A 10,050-nucleotide genomic window follows, 5' to 3' on the forward strand; every position below is an offset into this window, starting at 1 on the left:
AATTTCAATTGAATATTGGGGGAGCTAATATAGAACGAGTATATGAAATTAAATTTCTAGGTGTCATGGTTGATGACAAATTCTCCTGGAAATTTCATATCAGATATGTTCAGCACAAAATAGCAAAAAATATATCGATATTGGCAAGGGTTAGATATATTTTGGATGGGAAAGCACTACGCATTTTGTATTCTTCATTGATTTTACCATACTTAGAGTATGGCGTTGAAAACTGGGGAAATACATACAAAAGCTCACTTCAACCATTGTATATATTACAAAAAAGAGCGATAAGAATTGTGCATAAGATGGGGTACAGGGATCACACCAATGTAGCTTTCATACAGTCTAAATTGTTAAAATTTTTTGATTTAGTGGGATATAAGACTGCTGTGTTTATGTATAAAGCCAGGAACAATTTATTACCTGGTGGAATTCAAAAACTATTTAATGAAAGGGAAGGGGGATATAATTTAAGGGGTCAGTTAAATTATAAAATTCATGCTATACGTACAACCAAGAAAAGATTCTGTATTTCCATAAGTGGAGTAAAACTATGGAATAATTTAAGGGTGGACATTAAAAATAGTAATAGAATTGATGAGTTTAAACATAAATATAAAGGTATGTGGGTGTGGGGTAAGAATGTTAACACTATGTAATAATTCTTTAGTATATTACTTGTGTGGTGTAGAAGACAATTATCTAAGAATGTAATTATGTAAGAATGTTAATCTGTAATAATTTTTTAGTATATTACTTGTGTGGTGTAGAACAAAATTATCTATGTAGAGATGCTGCTTGCAAACCAATGATGGTAAGATGATGTCATGGGGTAGGACTGGATAAGTCTGACTTCTTCCTACTCCATTCAAGCACATACTAGGTATAAGCACATTGATAAGGGATTAGCATTTGTGGATATGTGTGAAATTCTGTGTGTTGACATATCGACTATCTTTACATGCTTGAAAGAATAAATCAATCAATCAGGGCTGACGTTTTCCTACCTGCCAGCTGCTCTCTGAGGCCTCCTGAGTGGAGACTAACACACGCTGCAGAGTGGCCAACTTCTGCTCCAACATCTGCTCTCTGTGTAAGGCCTCCTGGAGAGACAGACAGGGAGAAGGGAAAGGGGCAAAACAGGTTGGCAATCAATGACAAGTAAAAAAAATAATAAACCAGGAAGAACAAAAGCAACATGGCGATTTACCTTGAATAGAATAAAATCTAAAATTTTATTTAGATGTGTTCTTCTAGGACAAGAAATATTTTGCAAGTAATTCACTACAAAGGGCTTTAGTTTAAACCATTTCATAAACAGATACAAAACTAGTAGGGAACAGTGGGATTTATCAGCAATTACCATTTTTGATGACTTGTAGAGCCTTGCAAACTAATTCTGTTCTGATATTGTCAATAGCTCAGCTAATTCAGCTAGTTAGCTGGGTACCTAGTTATCAAAGTGACACAATATTTGAGAGAGACAGTCAAAAAGGTTGTAAAATGTGTTTTGACATGTCACTAACTGAAAATATCACAAGTATAATTAATGCTACTGATTTCAACTGTTTACTTTGGAAGATAATAGCCAAGTCACTATAACTCTGTGGCGCTGCTGCTAATGTTCCCATGATCCACTATTACTGTAAAAAATGTTAAAAACATCCTTATAGAGGCAGCAGGGATGTCATCACTCTACTTCTTAAGCCACTCTGGCTGCAGAGTTCCTGTTGTGTGTTCACAGTAGTTTACAATGCTTGATTTGCTATGTAATGTTTAAAATGTACTGTAACATTTCTAATGTCTAATGAAATCACTTCTAGTGACCTCGTTATCGTGTGATTTCAATGCACTGGTAAAAACTGTGGCTCTTTGTTTTTAAAGACAAAACCATAATCTCATAAAATATTCTTTTTTTTATTTATTTAATGACTATATGAAAATCATTTCCTATCCCTACTATGTATATGAATCCTCTTCGGTGTATTTCATAAAATGACCAGTAGGTGTCAGTCTGTTACCTGCAGATACTGGGAGAGCTGGAACAGTTCCTGAGAGTACATACTGGGAGTGTTGGCTGCAACCTAGAAAGCGCACAGGGACATCATAGAAACAGAGTGACAGTTGTCTTGTGTTTGAACTGAAGGCAGACAAACAGAAAAAGCAAAGAGGTGGAAAGCACATGCTGTACATAAGCATATACATAGACACATGCACAGTCTACACATCACAAACAGTGAATGTCCTCCAATAATATTTGAGACTACCGATGTGTGAAAAAAGTAACCAACACACACACACACACACACACACACACACACAGAGAGGTGCAGCCATACAGGGAAATCTGAGGCAGACCTAGCACATGGGACAGGACAACAACACCACCACCACACATTTCTGTGCTTACCTTGTCTACAGGTAGTGGTAACGGAGCCTGGATGACACTGAAAAAGGAAGAGAGTGGAGCAAACAGTTGGTCACCATGGAAACAGCAGGGAGTGAAGACAGAGTAACCACGGCGACAAAAGAAATGAAAAATTGTTCTTGAAGGTCTTTTGACACTCATTCACCTCTTCATTAAGCAAAAAACTTCCATGTTGCTTTAATGGCTTAAATATCTGAGGGTCTATTTGTGATCAGTCAGAGCTGCAAATATATTATTTCAATTTGCTGACAGTCAATTATCGACAATTAAAGGCTTCTATCAGCAGATAAACACTGCAGTGGTTACGTCAGTGTGCTATGGCTGTGTGAAAGTGACTGAACATCAAACAGCTAGTCAATCGTTAAGCTGGGCAGGGATTCCCTCCAAGTCTAATGTCAATGGGGTGTGACAGTTCACTCAGACAGAGCAGCCTCAGGCCAGTTCTCAGAAATGTACAATGAGCCTGTAATCAGCTTTGTGAATAACCACAACAAACAAGACCCATGAGGACACTTAAAGCTCTATACACATGATCAGCGACAGAAGCTGCTGCTATGCTCACTGTAAGGTGGAGTGCACACCTTGGTGCAGCGCACCATAGTTTTACATCATCAACATTTGTAAGGCAACTGCAGAAATGGCAGAGCACTTGAAAAACAAAGACCACAGTGCTAGTGACAATCACCCATCCATCCATCCATCATCTATACCGCAGGGGGGTTGGAACCAATCCCAGCTGACACTGGGCGAGAGGCGGGGTCCACCCTGGACAGGTAGTCAGTCTATCACAATGCTGACACAATGCTGCCACCATAATCATCCATCCCCATTCAGAAAAAAACGACAGTACCATAACAACCTGATGATCAACAAGGATTTACATATGTGCATTAACTCTTCTGAATGCATAACAAGTTGCTTTCTGGTTAAGTTGCTGACAGCTAGAGCTGCCAACTACTGTTTATTTTCCATTACTGAAAAATCTGCTGATCAGGAACAGACTAGCGGACAGTCAGGACTGCAGAGAAGATTATTGGTGCAAGCCTGCCCTCCAGGGAGGGCATGGGCACTCCTGTACACCTCATGGGTAAAAAGGAGGGCGGAGAGGATCACTGCAGACTGCTCACACCCGGGACATAATCTGTTCGAACTCCTCCCCTCTGGACGGCGTTACAGGTCACTGTGCGCCAAGACAACCACGCACAAGGACAGTTTCTTCCCCCAGGCCATCACTCTGATTAACACTTAACCCACAACAGTATGACTGGACAATAACCACCAGAGCAACACCTTCCCCCAGTGCAAAACCAGTAAAATATACATTGTACAGATTATATAAGTCTCTATCTTTAAGGACTCCATTTTTATCTCCTGTCCTAATGAACATTCCTTTGTCTGTCTGCATTGTTTATTGCTCGTTTATACCATTTATTTTGTTATACTACATAGCGTTATGTTGGTGTTTTGTTTACTTGCCCCTTGCTGTTGCCTTGCAAGAGGATATGTACATGCACATTGAGAGCCGCTGTACCAGAGTCAAATTCCTCATGTCCAACACACCTGGCCAATAAAGCTGATTCTGATTTACTGATTAACTGTTTAGTCTATAACACTGTATTCTCTATACAAAAACAAGAGCCAGAGACTGGAAAATTGATTAAAAAAGAAAATTCACAGATCCGAACCAAATTCAAACAGAAATTCATCACAAACCCTGACAGCGCTTACATGGATATTCTGATTTAACATGTTAGAGCAAATCAAAACCTAAAAGATTCCATGTGATTTTTTTTTGTTTCCCTGCAGTGAGATACCCCCAGATCTCAGTCACATTGTGGGGAAAACAGTTTTAAAATAGAAATAGAATTCAATACAAACTGTTCTATAACAGGTTGCATCAAATGAACAAAATAATGCATCAAAGTAAGCTGGAATAAATTTAAAGCAGAACATGAAAAACAGGCAGGACAAAGTGAAACTAAATACCAGAGGTAAAGTTATACTGATATAAAATTAAAAAAAAATTGAAGAGGTCAATGTTTTTGGTTCATTTTTTGCTCGAATGTTTTAAGTATGACGGTGTTTGGAAGTAATTTCTCAGATCAGATTGTTTAAAAGTTTAAAAGATGGTGATTTTTTTTCAGAAATTTCATTTTATGAATAAAACAAATTTGGCCAAGAAAATGAGCAGATTAGTAATATATATTTTCATTGCTAGAGAACTAGGGTCTGTCAAAGATCAATATGTCACAATGTCCTTACCAAAATGTCAAAGTCAAAACAAAAGTCAGCCCAAAATACTGTCATATGTACACATTGAAGAAAACATTGAAGAAGTTTTTGAGTTTCAAGCTCATTGTTGCAAAAGGGGCATTTTTCTTCTATGTTTGGAAAGTGTCTACAAATAATGGAGTTTAATGTGCAAAATTTATTTCAAAATTTAAAGGAAAGTTCTTTAAATGTGGGGAAAAGTGGCCACTCTTTGCTTTTGTCCTGCAGTAACAAAACCTCTGACATTTGGTAGAGATTTTGGAGTTTTATATACTGGAGAACGTTACAGTCACACAGGTTTGTTTTAGAGGGGGTGAAGATAATCAGGATTTTACCTGCAAACAGTCATAGTTCAGGAATGAAGGTCAACAACCCGACTCTGTTAATGTGTAACGATCAACTAGCAGCAGCTGCTGTAACACACCTGTCTCTCGGTAAGTGTAGTGTAGTGTGTAGTCATGCGAGAGCATTTCCAAGATGGGAAATCATTATTCAGGAGCGACGACTCTGCTGGGTGTCCAATAATATGGGTTGCACCACACATACACAGATATCAGCTGTCAATAAATATTTAACATGAAGTACTGTCAACATATCTGACCTGACTCTTGACAGAAATGAGTGAAAACAATTAATAGATGAAGACAAATTTAACTGGCAACTATTTTGACAATGGGCTAATTGTTTAGAACATTTTTGAATATAAACACACCAAATATTTTCCTGTTCCAGCTTGTCAAATATGAAGAATCTCAAGCTCTTTTTGTCATATATTGAAATAAAGTTAATAAATTTGGGTTGTAGACTGTTGGTTCAACAAAATCAATTTTTCAAGCCATTAGTTTGGGCTTTATAGAATTGAAATGACCTTACAATTAATCACTGGGAAAAAAAAAATCAGATTCAATAACAATAGTCCTTATTTGCAGCCATTAAACATTTTTAGTGTTAAGAGATATTGTACACTGGCTTCACTCACAGACAATGACACGTATCAACAAAAACCTTGATTAACTAATAATCACAAGACATCTCACCACTGGTGAGTACCACAATATTACACTTCACAAACATTACTGTTAGTGTTTGACTAAATGGCCAAATAAGGTTTGTTAAATAAAGAAAACAAAGATATTCCTACAATTAAGCTGATTAAACAAACTCCTTGACTTGGTTTTATTTTTGCAAACTATGTTACTGATTTACACATTAAGATCTTTATTAGTTAAGACTTTCCTTATACAATTACATTTAATAAATCATTACTCTGACAGTAGCTGGTAGTTACTAAATATGTAGGGAAGGCTACACACAAAGCAGTGATGGATTTACTAACTGCTGGTACAACCTGTTTATAATCTCAAAAATGTGTCTACCTGAGGAACAGAACAATAGAAAGATAGAAAGATGAGGAAAGATATGAACCAACATCAAATCATCTCAACTAAAGGCAAAGGGAAAAGAAAACACGTTTGCTAAAACTAAAAAGGGTGAGGTTGGAAAATTACTTCCATTAGCAACTGCCGTTTTGTACTGAAGGCCAAAGCTTAGGTAAGTGAATTGGACAGAAGTCACTTGAAAGAATGAGCCAATCATTTAAAGGGAATCCTGTACATGTAGTTCTCTGCAGAGAGCAGGGCTTCTGCTGCTGTGGGCAACAACATCCACAGAGCTACATTACAGTAAACACTGTAGACTTTGTCTGGTCCCGATTTCATTGTGCTGAGATAAGTGATTTCACATCAGAACTACATTACAGTACACTGAGCTCCGCTATCTGTAGATCACCTGACACGCAGGAAGAATTGAAAGTAGATATCCTCCAAGAAAAACTGCAATCCTCCAGAACTTCCCTCTCTCATACCGATATAAGGATTTGTTTCTTATATAGCCTCTGTGAGCTGTGACAGCAGATTATTTTCAATCTACATTTCACAAGGTAATAAAGGCTACAAAAATCCCAATTACATGATACCCAACACTGTAAACAAGTATTATTAAAAGTATTAAAAGCCAGACAGACAAAGAACCTGGCTGAAATTTTGAATAAGTACACAAATTTTAAAAAAATTATATTCTAAAGCTCATGTTTTGCATCTCAATTAGTTTTTTTAATGAATACATTTAATTTGTTGTTCCAGCTTCTTCTTTCTAATTGCTTGTAATGGTTTCTGAAGAGGACTGTTTTGTTGTTAATGAATCCACCCAGCTGTGTGGTTCCAACTATGTTTCTGCTACATTCATTCAGTCACAGTGGTCCGTCACACTTTAATGTTCACAAACCACGGCAATCACTGTGCATAATGTTTTATTTATCACAACTGTCAGCAGCAGTTCTGTCACTCAAAGGGCTTCATCACAGAAGAAAGCCTCTCACTCATCACTGGAGCAGACTGATTCATGGACTGGAAAAAACAAACGGCCCTTTTCCAGTGTAGGAACTTAGCCTGTAACTTGGGGCTTCACATAACCTGAACTCATAATGTTTTGTTGCCAGGTGTTCACTTGCCTTTCCACCTGATTTTATAGAACAGGGAGTTAAGATACACATCAGTAAATAAAGCAACAGAGGGATCGAACTCAGCCATCTATTTAGCCATGGTAGCTGCCTGTCCTTCCAGGTCTGTGTCTGGAGGGACAGCTGTGTGGCTCAGGTCTGTTGGAGGGACCCAGACATTGGCTCGTCCTCCAGGATCATGTTCCTCACATACAATCTTCTCCAAATACATTTACAATATTGAATTTTAGCATTCTGACTGTCAAAACTGTAAATCTATTATGTCGATTGATTCCATACACAACATCTTTTTCACATCTGTCTGTCCTGGAGGAGGGATCCCTCCTCTGCTGCTCTTCCAGAGGTTTCTCTCTTTTTTCCCCTTCAAAATGGGAAAGTTTTTTCTTATGTGATTCAAGGGTCTAAGGGCAGAGGGTGTCATATGCTGCACAGGTTGTAAGGTCCCTTAAGACAAATTTGTGATTGTGATATTGCCCTAAATAAATAAAATTTGACTTGACAAGACAATGTTCCCAGTCCAACTCTGGCCACAGACCTCTGTTGCACTTCTGGTAATTTTTGGCTTGTGAGAAGAAAACTAAGACAAAGAACTGACCAAGCACAGGCGATGCGTTTCAGTATGTGGTGGAAACAGAGCTCAAGTTAAAGCCCCCACAGCAGGTGTTTACACCAAATTGTGTCCACATCAAGCAAATCACTCACCTACAATGCAGCGACCAGCACTGTTTCAGAAATAACACTTTGTAAAAAGGTGGAAGAAATCCACAACATACCATGACCTAAATTCACAGCTCAACTACAGCTAACAAGAACATCAAGTCAGCCTACACACACACACACACACACACACACACACACACACCAGCCGGTTCACAGGAACCAGTCATCCACATCAGATCTAGCAGAGTGTGCAGTCCAGACGGGTGATGGAAACGCTGGCAGGAGTTTCCATCTGTGCCCTGCTCAGACATTTCTAACACTACACAGGTTTTATGGTAACGCCAGAACTAGGACCTGTGGTGAAGGATATTGGTACCAACAACTGGAAAAAAAAAACTGGCTAGCTGGCATCAACCTTCCTTAACTGGAAGGTTGGTGGCTCAATTCCCAGGCCACATGTCAAAGCGTCCTTGGGTAAAACACTAGACCCCAAGTTGCTTCCGATGCAAAAGCAGCGCCTTACTGGGACAGCACTGCAGGTGGCTGCCTCGGTTCTATACCGTAGACAAATTCCTTGTGTGTAAAACATATAAATAAAAGTGATTATCATTATCAAAAGCAATCCTGAACAACTCTGGTATATTTTATTTAACCTATCAATCAGTTATCAAGGAAAAACGAGATCGGTCCAAAGAGACATGGACCTGTTGTGAAGGACCTCCTTACTTGACACAGATCTGTACAGAAAGACTGGCCTGTTTTAAAGCAAAAATTACCATTTGAAGAGTAAAGGCTGCTGCTGCTGCTGCTTCACCTTTGTTTGCTCATGTTTATACCTGCAAACGAGCATCTGAACAAATCACAAGAAATCTGCACAGATTGGACTGTTGACCACTTTAGACTTGCTTCATTTTATGACATTATGTAAATCACTCAGCGGTCCTTAACAGATACAGCTTCACATTGTGATGTAACAAACATTTTAGGTCCCAACTGTCTTTAGCTGTGATGCTCTATAAACAATCAGCAGCATGTTCCAACCTGGTCAGGATCGTCTGAGTTTAAAAATCATGGTCCAGATTTTTGGACATCATGGACGTTACCTGCCAGGTCTTCTTCCTGTATGCGTCGGCTGGTAATTTGTCACAGGACAAAGTTCACTGTGCGGCCTCGACCTCAGCCTGACTCAGCTACTGCTGTGAGAAAAATCAACCCTTTCCTTTTACTCCATCATCTCTCCTAGTTTCAGACTGGGCAGCTCCTGTTATCCACAGTGTGAGTGAAGTCATCCCATAACACAAAGTTTCTTTCTTTCTACTCTTTGTTCTTCCCCTCCTCTCAGCAAAACAGCAGATTTTTATGCAAGTTACTGTAGCCCCACCCCTCCTGGCACTCGCTGTGAGGAAATCGACTGCCCTCACTGCTACAACTATAACTCTATAGTAACAGTTTGTAGGAAACTAAAGCTCTTCTGGACAACTAACTTGGCGCCTCATTAGGGCACAAAGTTGTTATTTTCCATCAAAAGCTCCAGTGAGGGAGCAGTGGCTTTTAAAATGAAACCTCCTCACTAACCACCTGACAACGCAGGGTGGGTGTGTGTGTGGGTGTGTGTATTTTAAAGAAACATGACAGATACTAACACACTGATAAGGGAAACAAAGGAGTACTTTCATCATGAAAAAAACAGTGACTGGAGATAAGCAATGCTAGTTAAAACTGCAACAGTCTGGAGGTGTGACTTCACATTTCAGATTCATGTTTTTACCATACAGGCATATTTTAGAGCTTCAGTTTACAACTTCCTCCAACTTGTGACATTTTTGTGCTGTTCTCCTCCATCTCATCACATGAATAATAACGTGAAAGAATGACTTCACACTCAAAGAGATGGAAAGCTGCTGTTGTACTAATGTCTCTAGCCCCACCCAAACCAGTGATACCACAGTAGGAGTTTTGCATTAGAGGACAGCAGAACAGTGTGGGTGTTTTTTTTTTTCCAATCTGTCATGGCCTATTTTACATAATTTGTTCATGTTAATGACGAATGTTCCACACAAACTGAAGTTAGTCACGGCGTTCCACAGGGCTCTGTGTTAGGTCCAATTCTCTTCACTTTATACATGCTCCCTTTAGGCAATATTATCAGGAAGCACAACATAAATTTCCA

The 10,050-nt window shown here is 38.9% G+C and overlaps 1 protein-coding gene across 8 annotated transcripts in view; it reads right to left on the minus strand.

The window, feature by feature from the left end:
- The window catches only part of slmapa (sarcolemma associated protein a), a 61,440-nt gene that overhangs the window by 26,716 nt on the left and 24,674 nt on the right, over positions 1-10,050 (minus strand). For all 8 annotated transcript variants that reach the window (XM_020611102.1, XM_020611104.1, XM_020611110.1 and 5 more), the window contains 3 exons: positions 2,414-2,450; positions 2,025-2,087; positions 1,011-1,106 (listed from right to left, as the gene is read on the minus strand). In XM_020611102.1, the coding sequence (XP_020466758.1) occupies positions 1,011-1,106; positions 2,025-2,087; positions 2,414-2,450 (196 nt within the window). The remainder of the gene's footprint in view (positions 1-1,010; positions 1,107-2,024; positions 2,088-2,413; positions 2,451-10,050) is intronic.

This window comes from Monopterus albus, unplaced genomic scaffold (assembly GCF_001952655.1).
Source record: "Monopterus albus unplaced genomic scaffold, M_albus_1.0 scaffold110.1, whole genome shotgun sequence".
Classification (NCBI taxonomy): domain Eukaryota; kingdom Metazoa; phylum Chordata; class Actinopteri; order Synbranchiformes; family Synbranchidae; genus Monopterus; species Monopterus albus.